General features: G+C 28.6%; 2 protein-coding genes and 2 long non-coding RNA genes across 4 annotated transcripts; 2 read left to right on the forward strand and 2 right to left on the reverse strand.

Moving 5' to 3' along the window:
• Window positions 1–1,801: 1,801 nt before the first annotated feature.
• LOC112736715 (copper transporter 1) lies at window positions 1,802–2,393 on the reverse strand. Its single transcript, XM_025786282.3, has one exon. It carries the CDS (start codon window positions 2,300–2,302, stop codon window positions 1,877–1,879), a length of 426 nt encoding a protein of 141 aa, XP_025642067.1. The 5' UTR covers window positions 2,303–2,393; the 3' UTR covers window positions 1,802–1,876.
• A 4,589-nt stretch (window positions 2,394–6,982) lies between these two features.
• LOC112736714 (copper transporter 1) lies at window positions 6,983–7,426 on the reverse strand. The gene has a single exon (XM_025786281.3). The coding sequence runs from the start codon at window positions 7,424–7,426 to the stop codon at window positions 6,983–6,985; it is 444 nt and encodes a 147-aa protein (XP_025642066.1).
• A 4,898-nt stretch (window positions 7,427–12,324) lies between these two features.
• LOC112736717 (uncharacterized) lies at window positions 12,325–14,394 on the forward strand. The gene is made up of 2 exons (XR_011870167.1): window positions 12,325–12,927; window positions 13,917–14,394. It is a non-coding gene; the product is annotated as an uncharacterized lncRNA (long non-coding RNA).
• Window positions 14,395–15,572: 1,178 nt separating this feature from the next.
• Window positions 15,573–17,248, forward strand: LOC112736716 (uncharacterized). The gene is made up of 3 exons (XR_003168821.3): window positions 15,573–16,226; window positions 16,323–16,480; window positions 16,598–17,248. It is a non-coding gene; the product is annotated as an uncharacterized lncRNA (long non-coding RNA).
• Window positions 17,249–20,972: the final 3,724 nt, after the last annotated feature.

Consider the following 20,972-nt stretch of genomic DNA (forward strand, 5'->3'; position numbering starts at 1 on the left):
CTAACACTCCTCTTTATATAATTCATGGCTAATAAACTTCATATTGTTCAACAATATTATTGTCTACCTATACTTTTTCTTAGTATGGCATGTAGTATACTCTAGACAGTCATTACTATATCCCTTCTGTGAATTTATTCTTTTAAAACCCACTTAAAGAAAGACCCAAAACAAGGCACCGAAAATACTAGTCACAATTTTTGGTGGGCTTGTGAGCCCGTATTCCATTAGCCCTGCCCAAAAAAATATGCAGCACATGTTGAGGAGGGCAATAAAGTTATAAGTCAATGAAGGATAGGATGCGATTCTGACTTCTGAGCATATATTATTTCTTAGTACGTGAATCATATAATTAAAAGGCAACCCGGATATAAATTAATAGTAAAAATACGATTACAGTTTAATTATTCTGTTAGTTTCTATAGTTTTGCGAAATTTTTAATTAGGTCTCTATACTTTTTTTTTTTAATTGGGTACTTGTACCAATTTTTTTTTTTCAATTAGGTCCCTCTTGGTAATAATTAGCTTAATTGTATAGAGACCCAACTAAAAAAAATTTAGTGTAAGGACCTAATTAAAAGAAAAAAAAATATAAGAATCTAATTAAAAATTTTGTAAAACTATAGAGACTAACAGAATAATTAAATCTATGATTAACTATTATTATGGCATAGCTAGGGTTATCATTTTATGATTAAATAAAAGTGACCATAGTCATCACTCATCATCATCGATCATATGAAAGATGATGCCTTATTGGCCACCTCGTAGCTAGTCATGGAGAAGTTCTTGACCTGAATCATTCTGCAATATGCTCTCAATAATTGGAGTCGGGACATCTGACTATCTGAGGCTGCCGCTACTCATTAGCCAGTACACTATTAATTTGTAATGTCATATATATTTAATAGATTTTATAATAAAGAGAATTCACTAACTAATCTGTCTCTCCTTTTTTTTTTCTTTTCTTAACCATAATTAAAATTATTGTTTATTATTATGTTATTTTGTAATGTCATATATATTTAATAAATTTTATAATAAAGACAATCTACTAATCATTTTATTTGTTTCTTTCTTTTTTTTTTTATGAACTATAATTTAGATTAATAATCAAATTTATCTCCAAAAAATTATTTATTCTTTGAATTGGTCCTCAAAAAATAAATTAGTCATATTAGTCATTTAAAAATAAAATATGTTAAATTGTTGAGGTATGTTATGTGTACACCAAAATCAACTACCAAAATCAACCACCAATATAAAATATATGTTCAAATACGTATTTATACACAAATACATTGGTGACTGATTTTAGTGACTAATTTTAGTATATAAATAACATTTTTGTAAATTATTAGTCATTCCATTAGTTAAATGATGACATGTCACAAAATAATTGGCCCACCTATAAATACTAATCACTTTTTTTCTTTTTTACTAAAAATACTAATCAATTAAAAACACCTCTTGGAAGCTTTTGTTCAAGCAATTTGTAGAATATGGTCCTTAAAAAAAGCAATGCAGAGAGATCCAGCAGGGTATACTGTGTAAATATTTTATTTTAGAAGGAAATACGAGGATGAAATAAAACAAATCATTGCTGAAATACTTTTTGTAATGAAAATCGGTAAATCATTAGTTAGAGACCAAGTATGTGTTAGGATCAAGGACCAAATCAAATAATGTATAGCTTGATGTGTTTATCATGTTTGGTGTATTAATACCTGTTTTTTTATCAATTAAAAAGACATACAATGTTCCATCATTTGTTATTTTTGAAAATTCCAAGATGAAAATGTGAAGAAGATCGAACTTGTAATAATTATTTCATGAAGAAAAAAGAAAAGAAAAGAGCAGCATAGACCCTGATTAGTTAACAAGACATTGGAGGAAGATCATGATTTGGCGGTTTAGAAAAAGCCCTGCTACGGAACAAGAAGAAGCCAAGAGCGTGAGCGAGCACAGCGACCAAGAACACACCACCATTAAAAGACATGAGCGCCAGCATAACAAGGTAGGCCAAACCAACTCTAAGGAGGTACAGCAAGGTCTGAACCAGACCGGCAACAATGTTTCTGGAACCGGGTTTGGTGAAGCGTGTGTGGGAGAGCCACTCGACAAGGAAGGACATGACGAAGACAAAGAGCAGAGCGAGTGCGTACATCCAATACTGGCTGTCTCCAGGCCATTGGGCGAACAGAACCTCGGACTTTGTCCCCCAGAAGAATGTCATGTGCATGAAATGCTGCTGCTTATTGCCATCATGCATTTCCTCATGATTCTTATTATTATGATCCATGATTATTTTGGATATTGTAATTCATAAGAAGCATGTAAGGAATTAATTAAATGAACCCTTTTATGGTTTTAGATTTGCTTTATGGGAGATTTGAAGGGGTATGCTAAGTTTACACGTTTTTTTGTTATGTGACAAATTATGTATATATATAGTAGTAGTAGTAGTAGTATTACTCAGTGTTGCGGTAATAAGAAATTAGTTTTGTTACGCAATGCAAATTACTTGTTTCATCTTTGCTTAAAACCATGCAACAAATAATTTTATAGATAAGGGCCAAATATTAAGTAATTAATTGTGACCACCTTTTTCAATTCAGTTGGTTTTTATTAAGCATGGGAATATATATTATTGTGTTGCATTGCATGAAGCTCACCCTTTATCATCTGTCTTTTCAAGAAACCCAAAGGTAAAAAACTTCGTTGTCATAATTTGATAAAATATTAAAGGAGAAAAATGATAATGTTAAGAAATTAGTGATAAAATAAATATTAATGGACCATTGTCAATCCATCAAAATACTTGACTTATTAAAGAGAAAATCGTAGAACAACGGTAGATTTTGGGCTAGGGGGAATGAACCGCTTGGTGGGTTGAGCCCATTAGAGTTGAGCATGCAGTATGCTGTATGCACAGTGAATCATGATATGAATGACATTTTAGGGAATTTTTTTTAGGACGATGGGTTCGCTAGCCTCCAAACCGTAGACATTACGTAACAATAAGAGTTTCTATCCATTATTACAACTATAAGACTATACTATAGGCGAAGGCAACAAAGGGACGACGGCGGCGCTTCATAGACAAATCCGTGTAATTTGAATTCGGGTCGGGTTGGAATTGGAGCTTGCTTCTCTTTAGATCTGGACCGGCTTGGCGGTTTGGGTCTTGACATAAAAAAAAAAAAAGACTATACTATATAACCATGGGTAACCAAGTATACGTGAAATTTGATCTGGATCTGGATCTTAATTCCCATGGCTCATTTTTTTGGATATGAGAAGTATGTATGTGCTGTGTATTATTGTGAAAAATGTAGGTGTTAGACATGGATGTGGAAACCACTTTTTTTTAATTTTTTAAATACAAATAGGTCTGATTTGTGTATTCAAAAATCGAACGGTCTAATTTTTATTCCTGACACCACATTTGTGTAAAGCATCTATACACTTCGTATCTACGTTCTGCACCATTTTTCTTCTTACATCTAAATTAAAAAGTGACAATACCATCTACTCAACACACAATTAAAATCCCAAAAATAGTTCCTTAAGTTAATAATAATAAGGGTAATTCTTTGGTGGCCAAGGTTATAGTGACTAAGAGTGGCTAAATTTTGACTGACGAATGAACACATGACATGTGGAGAATTGGGTGAAAGTTGTTAGTTAGAATGATAGGCCTTATTGTTAGTGAGTAGCAGGGCAAAAGAGTAAATAGGCTGACCAAAATTATGTGGGCCTTTGTTTTGAAAGAAAAAAAATCTGTTAGTATTTTTTAAGTGGATAATTCCTATCCAAAACTTTAATGGTTGGGTTTTAATATGAAAATCTATTATAATGTTAGATTAATAAAAATCATGAACTATTAATAATGAAAGTAATAAAAAAAATTAAATTATGTAATATTTATGTGAACTTTTACTATTAATGTATTTGTGGCATAAATTATATGAGAGTATAAATTTATAAAGTGTTAAAATTTTATAAGAAAATATTTTTTTTGAATAAAAATAACTATTAAACAGTACTGTTGATATTATTATTATTATTATTATTATTATTATTATTATTATTATTATTATTATTATTATTATTATTATTATTATTATTATTAAAAGATAAATTTTTTAAAATTAGTAATTTTTAGTAGTTTTGTTTATATTTTGGTGAATATAAATACTAAATTATTTTTAACAGATAAATTTTATTAATTTATATGTTCAAACTCTAAAAATTTTGAGTACAAATGGTAATGATTCATGTGTATGTGCAAAACTTTAATAAACATATGTGTAAAGTGTATATATATTGTGTATAAAATCTCTATAAATATGAGTAGAAATTATTACCGACTAAGCAGGGACAGAGTCAGGTAGGAGGAAAGGGGGCAATGACCCCCCTAATTTTAATTTTTTTACATGTAAATTATATGTAAATTTCAGTTTAGGCCCCTTTAAAATTTTTATTTTAGTCTTATTTTATTGTGTAAATATTTTTGGCCCCCCTCTAATATTTCATCTAGTTCGGCCTCTGCGACTAAGTGCTTACAAAAAATGATAATACTTGTTAGTCATATAACACTGTTCTTATTAAAAATCTTCATAATAGTTTTATTAATAAGATTTACTTTTTTACTTTGTGAATCCACTAATTAAAACTGGCATCTGTAAATTTTGAATTCATAATGTCATACCTTCTATAATTTACTTAAATAAACTAGTGGAAAATCAATTATACCAGATTGTCTTAAAACTAAATTCACTGTTAATTTTATTTTTTCTCTTAATATTTATATAAAACGTGGTCTTTATATAAAATTTAAAAAAAACAAATATAAAATCTACAAAATCACCACGATTTGTGAAGTAAATTTGTTAGTTTTTATCAACGTTTATGTTTTTTTAAGATATTAATTTGTTAATTTTTATTTAACTAAAAATTCTTTATTTTTTAATTTGTATATCCATGATTATACATATTATTTGTTAATTCCATGATATAAGTTTTAAAATTAAGGAAGAAATGGCATTGAGAAGCAGAAAACGTAAAAATATAAAACAAAAAGAGTCACTCGTGTTTTTTTAGGATATTCGTGTAAAATTATGGTAAAAAATATTTTAATCATAATAGTGTATAAAATATTTTTGTATTAGATTACCAAGGACGGATCTAGGATTTTTAATATAGAGGGTAAGTATAGACAAATTTTTTAACTTCTTTTTTAGATTTTTTCATTACATAAAAGTAATTTAGGAATAATATATAGTTATTGAATTGATTTTATCCAAATATAAAGAAAAAATCTTATAAATTATTTTTTATAATATCATTTTTGATATGACAATTACATAAAAGAGACAACATATCGATAATATATTATAAAATTATAATGGACCAAACATTTATAGTGTATTTACTATTTAGTTACAAAAATTATTAATTAAAATTACTTGAAAATATCTTAAATTATTAATTACTTAAAGGTATAATACTGTAATCAAATCAAATATAAGATACAAATATCAAAATAAAATGATAGCTAGAATTAAATAAGTTAAGATAAAAAAAAGTTTGGTAATTTTTTTTAAGAATGTAAAATTAAACGAAAAACTGAGTATTTTTTTTTGCAAAAAATAACATCTAAGATACACAATATAATTATTAGAACATAATTCTGTAAGTCATTACTAATATTTTATATAATAATATAAATGTTAAATATGTTATTATTAAAAGAACAAACAATTTTTCTTAAAAATAGATATAGAGATAAATATATAAAAACTAATTTGATAAGTATAAAAATTTGAGTGTATAATATTAAATTAGTTAAGTAAAAAAAATTAGAGAGCTAAATAATTAAGATATAAATTTATTATATAATAAAAAATTAATACATATAAAGTTACTAAATTATATAATATTTTTTATTTTCTTAGACATATATCTCATATGTAGACATAGTTCTTTAAAATTTTTGGATGACCAAGGCCACAACTATCTCCTACATATTACAATAAAAGATAAAAATAGAATAAAAATGAATAAAAACTGAAATTTATATTTTATATTTGACTGGAACTCAAATAAAATTGTATATCTACAAACATATAAATTTAAACTATAAATTTTGCTTTCGAAAAAAGTAACCTATATATAACCTTCTAATGTGGTATTTCAGTATAAATTTTTTATATTTTAAAAATTTTAAAATAACAAATAATTATAATAAAAAAATTTATAAAAGTCTAACTAAATTTATACAGTGTGATTCTAAAAATATTAGGCCATAGCATTAGTAAAATTATTATTTCTCTTTTAATAATAATAATAATAATAATAATAATAATAATAATAATAATAATAATAATAATAATAATAATAATAATAATGATAAAATCAACAATACTATTTAATAGTTATTTTTATTCAAAATAAAAATATTTTATTATAAAATTTTAATATTTTATAAATTTATATTCTCATATAATTCATGTCACAAATATATTAATAGTAAGAACTCACATAAATATTACATGATTTAGTTCTTATTTTTTTTAGATTACTCTTATTATTAATAGTTTATGATCTTTTATTAATCTAATATTATAATAGATTTTCACACTAAGGCCCAACCATTACAATTTTAAAATTATCTACTCAAAAAACACTAACAGATTTTTTTCTTCAAAAAAAGCCCACATGATATACATATTATTTTGGTCAATTTATTTACTTTTTTGTCCTGTATAGACTCATCACTCTAACTAACAACTTCCACCAAACTCTCCACATGTCATGTGTTTATTAGTCAGTCAAAACTTAGTCACTTTTAGCCACTATAACTTTGGCCACCAAAGACCTACCCTAATAATAAATGCTCTAATTATAGTTATTTACTTATTTCAACTAGGGAAATAAAAGACTCAAAAAAAAAAACTAAGAGAATAAAAAGTAATAATCAACAAGACATTGGCGGAAGATCATCATATCTCTTATCGTTGTGTGGTTTAGCGAAAGCCCTGCTACCAAAGAAGAAGAAGCCGAGAGCGTGACCCAACACAGCCATCAAGAAGACACCGGCGTTGAACGACATGAGAGCAAGCATAACGAGGTATGCCAAACCAACTCTAAGGAGGTGTAACACGGTCTGACCCAAACCGGCACTGAGCTTGTTGGAACCGGGTTTCATAAACCGGGTGTGGGACAGCCACTCCACCAGGAAGGACATGACGAAAACAAAGAGCAGAGCGAGCGCGTACATGCCACGGCTGTCCCCAGGCCATTCGTCGAACAGAACCTCAGACTTTGTCCCCCAGAAGAATGTCATGTGCATGAAATGGCGGCGCTTCATCATCACCATGGTGGATGGCGGTGGTGCTGCCATGCCCATGTCATGATCCATGTTGTGGGTGTGTTGGGTACTGTGGAGGGTTTCTTTGTTCTAATAAGGTGGGGTGGGGTGGGGTGGGGTGTAGTACAGTACTGTGTGGACCTATAAGGAAGGTGATTTGTTAGTTTGTTACTATTGTACTGCGTTACCGTTACAACCATAAATGACACGATTTCAATTCAATTGGGCTAAGCTGCGGTCCAATACAATCAATGATGAAATTTCATATCACACTTTATAGTAAAATAAAAAAATTATTTATTCCCCAAAACGAACATATATGGAAAATGAATAATAAAGCAAGTCATAATTTGGTGGGCAAATCACTTATGGAGAATAAAAATTTACACAAATTTGCAAAACCAGATTCTGATTTAAGAATCCACCAAAGTACGTTTATGATTCGAATTATATTAATATAGACACACCTATGTAATTCAACTCCATCTAATTCGAATTACACACTAATAGTAATTCGAATCAGAGTGATTCGAATTACTCCTTAGCACGCAATCCTAAGTAATTCGAATTTGATTGATTCGAATTATTCATGATATAATTTGAATTATACTGTTAAAAAATTAATAATTTATTAAAAAAATTAATAATTTAAAAATTAAAAAATATATATTTTATTTCATACATTAAAAAAAAGCTAACAAAATATTTAATTACGAGACTTCTTTAAAATATTAATGAGCTATCGATTCGAATTCCATACAATACTCTTTTGTCCATTTTTAATAGCTCATGAATATTTTTTAACCAATTTTTTTAATAAATTTATTTAAATTATACTACAAAAAATATTTTATCCTATGCAAAATAATTTAAAAAAAATAGCATAAAAAATATTAGGAGTACTATAAAAATTTGTAATGTTCTAATAACTTAGGTAAATACATGCATGTACTCAAATTTTAAATAAAATACTCTACATAGTCAATTTAAATTTAGAAATTAAAAAAATATTTTATTTCATACAAAACAATTAAAAATATATTTTATTCTATACAAAATAATTTAAAAAAAATGGCTTAAAAGATGTTATGAGTACTATAAAAGTTTGTAATATTTTAGTAATTTAGGTAAATATATGATAAAAATATATTTTCTTTAATTTCTAAATTATTATTGATTATGTAGAGTATTTCTTTAATGTCCTAAGTTATTAGGACATTACAAATTTTTATAGTACTCTTAACATATTTTAAGCCATTTTTTTAAAATTATTTTGCATAGAATAAAATATTTTTTGTAGTATAATTAAAATAAATTTATTAAAAAAATTGGTTAAAAAATATTTATGAGCTATTAAAAATGGGCAACGGAGTATTGTATTGTATGGAATTCGAATTGATAACTCATTAATATTTTAAAGAAGTTTAATAATTAAATATTTTGTTAGCTTTTTTTTAATGCATGAAATAAAATATATTTTTTAATTTTTAAATTATTAATTTTTCTGTCTCTGTCTCTGGTAATTCTGCTTGCAAAATTCTAACAAAATTTGGTTGAGTTCATTCACGAAGATATGTTTTCCTTCTTTTTTCGCTTAATAAAAAGGTCTATTTTTTTAAATTTATATATAATATTGGAAGTGTCTGTGTTTTTTTTCTTTTTTTTTTAAATGTATTTGTGATTATAATTTTTTTTGCACTCATATGTTTGATTTGAGAGTTGTAATGTTAACCTAATTTGGATGTGTCAATACTTAATTTTGGATGTGTTTATTCATTATGTTCTTATGTACATATATAAGTTTTTTTTACATGAGTTTTGAATGTATTGATAAAATATTTAGAGTGCATTCTTATAATTTTGGATGTGTATTTGAGTTTAATTTTTTCTGTATTCAATATGTAATTTAGAACACCAATGAGTAATAGCTCAAATGGCATAAACTCCCCGTACTCATTTAAGCTGAATTTTATTATACAAGTAGTATTTTCCTTAAAATTTATAGCGGTATTTTATTATTTTAGCCTTTTTTTTCAGACATTAAAATTTATATTATGAAAGTTTTTTTTTTTAAGATTTCAAGAGTTTTTAATTTTTACTCTTTAATACAATAAAATCATTTTAATTAATTTTATAAAAATAATTTAATCTTTCTAAAATTCGTGATTATACTCTATCTTTTGTACTTTAAAATTGAAATTGAAAATATTTTTGTCTTTTTAAATTAATGTTAAAAAAAGTATTTTAATCTCTTAAAATAAATTCTACAAAAATTTTAGTATTTTTTAAGTTATATTCAGATTTTATTTTCTAATACAAATAATCATACTTAAACCTCACGTATTATAGTCTTTATTTTAAAATTAATCATAAAAAATTATTTTTGTTAGAGTTTTAAATAGGTTACTTTAATAATAGATCTTGATTTTTTAAATTTTGAATTTCACTTTAAAGGATAAAGTATGACCATTTATTTTATAGGTGGACAAAAAAAAAATATGAGAGATAAACTATTCAAGAGTAAAAGATTACATTTTACTCTTTAAAATAAAAATTTAAACTTTAGAAAATCTAAATTCTTTAATCATTTATACTACCAAAAAAAAATGTTGATTACCATTGGATTTAGCATCGGACATTACTGTTAGATATACTGACAGTTCAACATTAAATTTGTTATCCACAAAATATATACTGTTGGATTTATATTTTCAACCCTAAATCCAACGGTAACAAATGGCGCGAAAAAAAGTTTGGCGAGCACACATTTTACCATCGGATTTAGGGGAGAAAATATGTTAAATATCCGACGGTAAGGTAATTAAATGAAACGCGTTGTTTTGGTCGCAGATTATGCGTATGATGATAAATTCACTGGTAGAATTGACTCTAAATTCAGGAGTTTGTTTTTGCCATGGAGGAGCTTTTTTCCTCCCTGCAAAATGCTATCTCCGTCGTTCGTTACCGCTGCTGCTTGCTTTTGTTAACTACGAGGCTACTCTTTTTCTTTCATTTAAGTATGTCTTATTTCCTTCTTTCTTTCTTTTATTTTTGGATATTATTGGCATTTGTTAAACTCTAACCCTACACTCCTCTAACCCCAATATCTATTGTCGCTGCCACCAGTTGTTTACTTAAGTATTCAAAAAATTAAACTTAAATAAAGTTTAACTAGATTAATGATATACAGTTTGATTATGTATCATTAACGGAATAGTTTGGGGTAGAAAATGTGTATGAGGTGTTCAAATTTGGGGTGAAAAGTGAGAATATAGTATTTTGAGAAGATTGGATATGAAAGTAGAGTGAAATTGAAACTTTAATAAACTTTAGTTATAACCTTTGATATTGGAAGTTGTTTATAAACTTTGAATTAAAAGTTATAAAAAATTATAATGGTAAATTGTAAAATTTTAAATTTTGTTAGTTTAGACATTATTGAATTTAAATATTTAAAATTATATATTAAAATTTTATTTTTTTAAAAAAATTAAAATTAAAATTTACCGTCAATTAAATTGGTTGGCAATTATTAATTTAATTATCAATAAATAATGTATTACCGTCGAATTTATCGGAAGATAAATCCAACAGTAACAAGCTCCAGAATTTCACTAATTACAAGTTTATATTTACCGCTAAATTTGTCGGTAATTAGCGACGGATAGAAAAATTTGCCCATAAACAATTACCAACAAGGTTTACACCGTCAGATTTATTTGCTGCTAAATTCGACAGTATGCGACGACTTTTTATAGTGTTAAAATAAACTAATTTTTTTTTTCATTTTTAAAATTAATATGAAATTTCTAGTTTCTAAGTTCTTATACAATAAAATAATATGAATTAATTCTAAAATGATAGTATTTTGAAAATTAACCTTAAAATATTGTTTTGTTATTTAAAATCTTTTAATAAGTTTATTTTGCTCAACCTTAGTTTTTTTTTTTTTTTTTATAAAAAAAATATCAAAACTACTCTATATAATATAATTATACAATATTTCACACTAAAAGGGTAGTTACTCTTTTTAAGTAGTATTTTAGTAATTTTAAAAATGTTGTTTAAAGAATATTTTAATATTTTTAAAATAAATGCTAAAAATTATTTTAATTATTTAAAATGAACTTTGCGAATATTTTAATCTTTTTTAAAGTAGAATACAAGTATTTCGAAATATATTTAAACAACATTAAGACAAAAAGTTTTTTAGTCTTTTTAATATTAATAATAAAATACCTTTTTTAGAATATTAGAAAATCTTTTAATGTTTTTAATAAATTTATTTAAGAGAATATTTGAGCATTTTTATAATTAATTTAAAGGATATATTAATATGAACGAATATATAATATATTTTTACCACAATAAATTATTTTCCCAGATGATATAGTCTACATGTTAATTTATCATTAAACAATATATGTATTAAATATTTAAATCAATACGTATTTATTTGTTAACGTATCATAGTAATCAGTATTTATTTTTTAGGTTTATGCTAGATGTACACTAAAATCAGCCACCAATATAAAATATATGTTAGAATATAAATACGCATTGAAAATAAATTAAACCACACATGAATTTATACATAAATACATTAGTGACGAATTTTAGTGGCTGATTTTGATATACAAATAGCATTTTTCTATTTTTTTTAACGTATCGTAAGTTCATAACAATCATTTTAAAAAGGGTTATACTACGTGTATACCAAAATCAGCCACCAAAGTCAGCCATTAATATAAAATATATGTTAAAATACAAATATACATTGAAAATAAATTAAATCACACATATATTCATACACAAATATATTAATAACTAATTTTAGTAGTTGATTTTGATGTCCATATAGCATTTTCTTTTTATAAAAGACTGTTGTAAAAAATTCACAAGTGGCAAACACATTCAAATAAACCCAGAACCACACCGACCTCCGGTCTGGCTTGTCCATTGATCGGGCTCCCATAATAACAGCTGGCTAGCTTCCACGCTAACCATAAAACCACAGGAGGACAAAGCTGATGTTATAAACCTGGATTGCTGGGTGAAGACTGAAGAGAGCAACACGTCTAATCTCTACAGTATTCTACATAGAAAGACTTCCATATGAGAAACTACCTGTCACTCTGAACCTAATGTTTATCTTATTAAAAAATCAAACTCTTAATAGACAAAGTAAAGCAGCGTTTCAATAAAGTGCAATGGCGCATTACTTTTTCTGTTCCCTCCTTTTGATGTGTAGCGCATTATTTTCTTCTTTTTAAGTCCTCCCATAGCGCCATCTCCCCTCAGCCCATCACAGTCTCGAAACTCCTCCCTCTTCTCCGCCTCCGGACAGCACCATCGCGGAGGCGCAGCCCTTTCCTCTCCCTTCGTCCTCCACGGCTCCACATACTCCCTCCCCAGCAGCACGCCATCTCCTCCACGCACAGCAGCAGCACGCACCAGCAGTCGCCGATCCGTCGGGTCGTCGTCCACGTATCAGCAGCCCCGTGTCGCCCTCCGTGCAGCGCAGTCCAGCCGCCGTGTCGTCCGCGACGCAGGTTTGTTCTTGATTTCCTTTCTTATTTTTCATTCTCTGTTCTTGTTATAAATTGAGATTTGTTCTTGATTATTGATTGTTGAACTTGATTTTAATTTTTTTTTTCTTGGTTCACTGCTATTATTAATTTTTAATTTGTTCTTGATTGTTGATTTTAGGGTTCACTGCTGCTATTATTGATAATTTGATGACGTAATTCTGAATTGAATATCTCATATCATTATTTTTCGTGAAGAATGTAGTATTTGAAATCTGGGTATTATTTAGGATAATGTTTATTTTAATCTTTTGGGAAATTCTATTCATATCAAAATGTAATTAACTTTTAATGTAGTACTGTTTTTGCATTTTCACCGGATCACTTGAGTTAAAGAAAGAGCCATTAATGTAGGTATTTGCACTCTGAAGTTTGCTGTTAATAACAGATTTTGTTCTAAAGTGGGTAGTCAATTCATAATTTGTCAATGGAAGACTGTTATTTGATAATGAAGATATAAATGTATAAAGTTGATAAGTGTATAATTTGTGCACTGCTAGAATAAGAAATGTTTAACTGTTTTTATTTGTCATAGTTTGTTGTTATGATTCTAATTTTTAAATTCTGTTTTAAAATTTTTGAAGTCTTAGGGTTTTGATTTTTTTAATTATGTTTTTAAATTCAGTTTATTGGTCACAATTTGTTGTCTTAATTCTGATTTTAATCCGATTATTTGTTACTCGCTGATTTTTGTTAGGATTATTTGCTCTTGGCTCGGGTTGTTTAATTTCATTGTTTTTGTTCTTGCTGACTTTTAATCTGCTTATTTGTTCCGTGCTTAGTTATTGTTATGATTTTTTGTTCTTGCCTCTGTTTTTCAATCTGATTTATATTTTTTCAGCTAACTAACTAAAAATAATTGAACATAATCTGTTTATATTTATGAGTTTCACTTATTTGAAAGCTGCAAAACTCTGGATTGTGGTTTTTTCTGTCTCACTTTGTTATTTTAGGTGGTCAATATTATTGTCCTTCATCTCTTTTTGACCCTGATCGTGGAGAATTGAAAGTTTTTGTCCTTGTCTCAAAGATTCCAAATTTATTTTTGGGTGTAGTTGAAGAGGAAAGAAGAATTAAAAGGTAATATATCTGTTGGGGGTCTCATTTCTCACCAGTCGTTACTCGTTACGTTGAAGTAAAATATCTGGTTTTTTTCAGTTCTAAGATCAGGTTCTAATACCATTTTGTTCCTTTGGTATCTGTCTATCTGAACCAGTTATCTTATTAGAATTTTAATTATTCTTCATTTAAACATTAGTATATTTCCTTTCCTCAATTACAAATATTATAATGTTTGTTCTCTTTACTTAATAAGCATAACGATCAAGTGCATCAGCAATGAGTTTTAATAACAATCATTGAATACCATGCTTTGTAATTGTCTTTTTTTGGTGATGCTTGATTCACTCACAGGTGAGAATTTGACGAATCCAATGGATAGCAATAGTATAAACAGTGAAGATCTGACAGAAATTGAGAATTCCAAATTTCCAACAGAGAGGACCCTGAACAGCCTCAGATTGAGGGTGAGGAGCTGAATAGGATAGCTCCATGGGAAAAGCAAATCACAGTCCGGGGAATAATAACTAGCGTACTGATCAAAACAATTTACAGTGTCATAGTGATGAAGCTGGGTCTTACAACTGGTCTAGTACCTAATCTTAGGGAAATAAAAGACTCCAAAAAAAACTAAGAATAAAAAGTAATCAACAAGACATTGGCGGAAGATCATCATATCTCTTATCGTTGTGTGGTTTAGCCAAAGCCCTGCTACCAAAGAAGAAGCCGAAAGCGTGACCCAACACAGCCATGAAGAAGACACCGGCGTTGAACGACATGAGAGCAAGCATAACGAGGTATGCCAAACCAACTCTAAGGAGGTGTAACACGGTCTTACCCAAACCGGCACTGAGCTTGTTGGAACCGGGTTTCATAAACCGGGCGTGGGACAGCCACTCCACCAGGAAGGACATGACGAAAACAGAGCAGAGCGAGCGCGTACATGCCACGGCTGTCCCGGGCCATTAGTCGAACAGAACCTCAGACTTTGTCCCCCAGAAGAATGTCGTGTGCATGAAATGGCGGCGCTTCATCATCACCATGGTGGATGGCGGTGGTGCTGCCATGCCCATGTCATGATCCATGTTGTGGATGTGTTGGGTGCTGTGAAGGGTTTCTTTGTTGTAATAAGGTGGGGTGGCGTGGGGTGTAGTACACAGTACTGTGTGGACCTATAAGGAAGGTGATTTGTTACTATTGTACTGAACAGGATAGCTCCATGGGAAAAGCAAATCACAGTCCGGGGAATAATAGCTAGCTTACTGATCGAAACAATTTACAGTGTCATAGCGATGAAGCTGGGTCTTAGAACTGGTCTAGTACCTAATCTCAATGTGTGGGCTGCACTTCTTGCCTTTGTGCTCATTAGGACTTGGACTAAGCTCCTTTCCAAAGCTAATATTGCTTCAATACCGTTCAGTTGGCAAGAGAATACCGTAAACTATACTTGTGCAGTGGCTTGCTAAGAATGGCCGTGTTTCTATAAATGAGGGCATATGGAGCCTTGTAATTACCATCTGGGTTCCCAACCTCAAAGGCCTCATAGAAAAGGAAGAATGTGAGAGGAGCCAGAACACAGCTATCCCTGTGGCGATTGCTTGGCTTAGAAGCATTGAACGAGAGGATGTGAAAGTGAGATGGCCGGTCTTGAAATTATGCATCAAATCAGAAGAAATAGAAACAATTAATTTGATCAAGCCACACCTACAAGTCCTGCAACTACACCGTCAGTTTTTCTGGCCAAGGATGCAAGTACAAAGAGACACGAGGTTTAATCAATGACAATGAACAAGTACTCCATGGTTGATGCTTGATGAAGAGACACGAGGCTTTCCAGACTTTCAATCCAAAAGTTGGAAACTGAACAAACCCACACTGATCTCCACCTGTATAGCCATTGAAAGAATGCCCAAAGGAAACTGAATGAGAAGTACTTCATGAAACCATGAACCTGCTTCCTGCAAAAGCAGTTGAGTTAGTTTTACCTTTCATACATAAATTTTTACTTTGTTGGACAAAATAAGATAAACCAGAAATCAACAAAAAACAAAACAGATTTGTACTTGGTCATGGCGTCTCCTTTAGGAGTATGGAATCCATTAATAAGAACTGCAGTAGCTGTTCCACTGGGATAAGTCGATTTGTAGTCTGTTTCACAGCAATTAATATCTATGCAAGCATGCAAAAGAAGAATCCTAATACATGTAATCATTCTAGTCCCTGTGTCTCTTTGCATAGAGCTATTTTTTGGTGAATTTGTCTATGATCTCAGCCATTTTCATATTTCTTTGTCACTGCAGATTTAGAGAACCAGAGGCAGCTGTCTTATGACGAATTTAGACGGAATGAAGTGTTTTTAAAAGATAGCATTCCGGTATGGTTGGCGGTTGCAGCGTACATATTGTTCTTTCCATCATTGTGATACCTTTGATGTTCCCCCAAGTGAAGTGGTTTTGTGGTGATTGCCTATATTCTTGTATTCTCACTTGGATTTTGCAATGCTTACGATTAGCTGACATAAACATGGCTTATAACCACGTCAAAGTGACTCTCTTTGTACTTGCATCCTTTCCAGAAAAACTGACGGTGTAGTTGAAGGACTTGTGGGATGTGGCTTGATCAAATCAATTGTTTCCATTTCTTCTGGTCTAATGCATGATTTCAAGACCGGCCATCTCACTTTCACATCCCCTCGTTCAATGCTTCTAAGCCAAGCAATCGCCACAGGGATAGACTGTGTTGTGGCTCCTCTCACATTCTTCCTTTTCTACAAGGCCTTTGAGGTTGGGAACCCATATGGTAATTTCAAGGCTCTTGCCAACTGAACGGTATTGAAGCAATATTGGCTTTGGAAAGGAGCTTAGTCCAAGTCCTACTGAACACAAAGGCAGGAAGTGCAGCCGATATATTGAGATTAGGTACTAGATTAGTTGTAAGGCCCAGCTTCATCGCTATGACACTGTAAATTGTTTCAATAAGTAAGCTAGCAATTATTCCCCGGACTGTGATTTGCTTTTCCCATGGAGCTATCCTATTCAGCTCCTCACCCTCAATCTGAGGCTGTTCAGGGTCCTCTCTGTTGGAATTCTCAATTTCTGTCAGATCTTCACTGTTTATACTATTGCTATCCATTGGATTCATCAAATTCTCACCTGTGAGTGAATCATGCTTCACCAAAAAAAGACAATTACAAAGCATAGTATTCAATGATTGTTATTAAAACTCATTGCTGATGCCCTTGATCGTTATACTTATTAAGCAAAGAGAACAAACATTATAGTATTTGTAATTGAGGAAAGGAAATACACTAATATTTAAATGAATAATAATTAAAATTCTAAATTGTGAAATCTTTTTTATGTGATTCAACAAAAACGGATTTATATATGCATGTACCATTTTACGAAGCAGAATATGTTATATGATCAACATACATTTTGTTTATATTTATTTTGTCTTTGAATTAATAATAAACTTTTTTTTCTTCACTACAAATATTCGTCTTTTAGCATTCTCATTTGCAAAAACAACTTTAAAAATGCCTTGTCCAGTTGTCCTATCCCCGGAGAATTCACTGAATGAGAGGTTTGCAATTTTGGAAAAGTTCAAAACAAATTAAATAGAATTGGTAACAATAATTCTCTTCGCAGATCATGCATAGTTGCATACTGTGTGCTTTGTATAGTCAATCAAAGACAATCTTTCACCTGTTCAAGAATACATCTAATTAAAATACACATGTCTTTCTGTATATAGATGACAGCTAAATATTATTAAATCATATAACATTTTTTATTTTTTGTTGTCAACTTATCATGAATTCACTTTTTATTTCTAAGGCCTCTCTTCGTCCATCCAAAGTCTTATGTAATCTTTTTTATACACTTTTTTTTATTTGTTTTATTTTGAAATTGTTTCTTTTGAATTTAACAAAAATTAAATTTTAGACTTTTAAATTATAAAAATTTTAATATTATATCTTAAAACAATATTTTTCAAAAACAAAACTTAATAAAAAAAGACATAAATAAATATATATCTAACTATTATTTTTATGTGAATGGTGTTGAACAAGTTGAAATTGTAACATAAAAAAATCCATGAATCAAAACCAGTTCATATGCATTATAATTGGTTACAGAAGTTTTGCAAGTCACGGGAAGAGATGAATTAAATTAAGGTGCCGTAGTGGTGATAATAATACATGCATATGATACATGATGTATCGAAAGTGAAATAAGGTGTACGTCTATTCTCAGTTACTGTGATATTTAAACAATGGTTTCTGCAGATTGTTGTAAGCAACGAAGAGACATTTTGAAACTTGTCTACATCATTTGGGTTTCTTTCATTATCTCTCTCCTCATTTTTCATTGACTAATTAATTGCCTTTCTTAATTGATTGGTTCTTTTTTTTTTTGTTTTTTTTGGTAAATTGATTGGCTCTTACTTATCATGGATGATGATGTTACAATTGCATAGTCCTAGCAATACAATGCTGGCCCATTAGCATAACTGGCTTATTACACTTCCATTTTTCATGATACATTGTACAAGCCAGCATGCCGGTGATCCATGATACGAATATTCCACCTTCTAACCACATATATATTGACTTCATTATTCTTTTCCTAATTAGTCATTAATTAGGTTTAGCTAAATCATACTAGTTCTCTAAAAATACTGTTTTGATTAACAGCTAAGGTTATTGATCGTTAAACACTTCTAAGAAATGATATAGTAATGCATGAATCCTGATCTGAACACAAAATAAGATACGACACAAGATAAATGAACGAATACATAAATTTTAAATTTTTATAGGACATGATTACATGATTTATATATAAATAAATATATTTTTTAGATAAATTATAATAATATTTTGATACATTAAGAATATTTAAATATAAATTAATTTTTTAATTATAAAATATTCAAAATATATTTTATTTTAATAAATAATAATATATACTAAAAAATAATTTTTTATTTTTTATTAAGGCACAAAAGATACGTGTGTCAAGCAAGTAACAATATCTGAAGCACTGTAATTAATTTCTTTTAAAAAATCTTATTTGCATACCAAATCAGTAACTATGTATTTATATATAAATATATTATTTAATTTATTTTTAATGTATATTTATATTTAAACATATATTTTATAAAATAACTAATTTAATAACTATTTTTTATATACATATAATATTATTATTAATAACAATGCAAAAAATAACATAAGAATAATATTTTTTTGGTTTTCCTATTCTTTGTATGCTCTATTGATCTATACAATACTTTTATGATAAACTTATAATAAAAACTTTGAGAAATATAATTATTTATATTACTCTTCTTATCCACTTAAGTTAGTGGAAGTCTCAGACAATTAAAATCTTTTCTTGAAATATGCTTTCATTTTTATGACAATTGCGTCAACATTTTTTAGACTTCCAAGTTTTATAGAACCTTAGTTTTATTTATTTTAATTTGCTTGCTTATTAGGTAGTTAGGTTTACAAAATAAAACTTAAAATTGTGATTGTTAGGATGCCTAAAGTCCTAAAAGCATTTATTTTTCGTGCCGGCCAAAATAAAACCCTTTTCGTATTGCAGTATGAAAAAAATAAATAAAGAAAATTTCAACCCTGCGCATAGTAGCAAAACTGAAATCAAAGTGCCCTAGTTGAGCTAGTTCGGTCTTGGCTGTCTCATATATATGTCTTGGCCTTCACAGGGAATTAGCTAGTCGAATTAAAATATACAATATAGGAACGTATTGTCGCACTCTCATAATTTTAAAAATTATCACAAAATTCAATAACGGAGGGTTATATTAAAATCTTTTTTATATTAAAAAAAATTAACTATAACACATGAGAGACACACACACAATATGTCATATATTGCTAATTTAAAAGGTCAATCAAGCATCTTATAATACATAATATTATTTATAATATCATTATGATATATAATATTTAACGTGATATATTATTATTTAATTAACAAAAAATTAATTTAATTTATATTTTATTTTATAAGATTAATATAATTAATTTAATTTATCATAAATCAATTTAAAAAATAATAAAATTTTAAGAACGAGAATTTGACGATTTATTATTATTATTATTATTATTATTATTATTATTATTATTATGTGTACGTGTATGTGTTATGTGAAAATTGAACAGAAAATTAATTATTCGAGATAAGATCGGAAAGAGATTTATTGGAAACATTTCAGGTGCACTGGGAGTACCGGTGCTCCAGTTATTTTAATCGTTAATCTGAATTATAAAAAATATATATAATATATATTAATTGAAATCAACGGTTAAAACAACTGATGCACCGGTACTCCCCGGTGCACTTGAAATGTTTCCGTGACTATTAATTAATAAATCTCTTGGTGGATAGCCATCACAGTTACACTTCACAACAACCGCAACAAGCAAAAGCATGAAAGGCAAGAAAAAAAATTTTTTTTTTTAGGTTTTAAGGCAAGAAAAATCAGCCAAAAAAACTATTATTTTAATAAAATTATTTTGATGAAAAATAGAATAATATTTTTATATTCATTAAATTAATTTTATTTATTTAAACATATTAATTATTTATAATTGAAATTATCATAAAATAAAAAATATTTGACACCATTCTCTTAAATTTAGTCCCGTCTTTTATTTTTTTTCTTTTTTTAAAAATAAAAGTGGAGATATTAAATTTATTTATTTTTCCAAAAAAAAAAAAAGAAAAAAATTGATTTAAGTCTCTCAAATTTTGCTCTTTCTTTTGAGCCTCATATTCCTATTATTTATCTCATTCTCTTTGATATTATACTTTATTTGATAGGAACATAATTTTTCTTTATATCTTAATCGAATTATTTAACCATTTTTGTTCCAATAAAAATTATATTCATACATTTGAAATCAGTTTTAC

This window comes from Arachis hypogaea, chromosome 13, assembly GCF_003086295.3.
Source record: "Arachis hypogaea cultivar Tifrunner chromosome 13, arahy.Tifrunner.gnm2.J5K5, whole genome shotgun sequence".
NCBI classification, from domain to species: Eukaryota; Viridiplantae; Streptophyta; class Magnoliopsida; order Fabales; family Fabaceae; genus Arachis; species Arachis hypogaea.

Coding starts and splice junctions, on each gene's coding strand:
- LOC112736715 (XM_025786282.3), bottom strand. CDS start 2,302: ATGGATCATAATAATAAGAATCATGAGGAAATGCATGATGGCAATAAG.
- LOC112736714 (XM_025786281.3), bottom strand. CDS start 7,426: ATGGATCATGACATGGGCATGGCAGCACCACCGCCATCCACCATGGTG.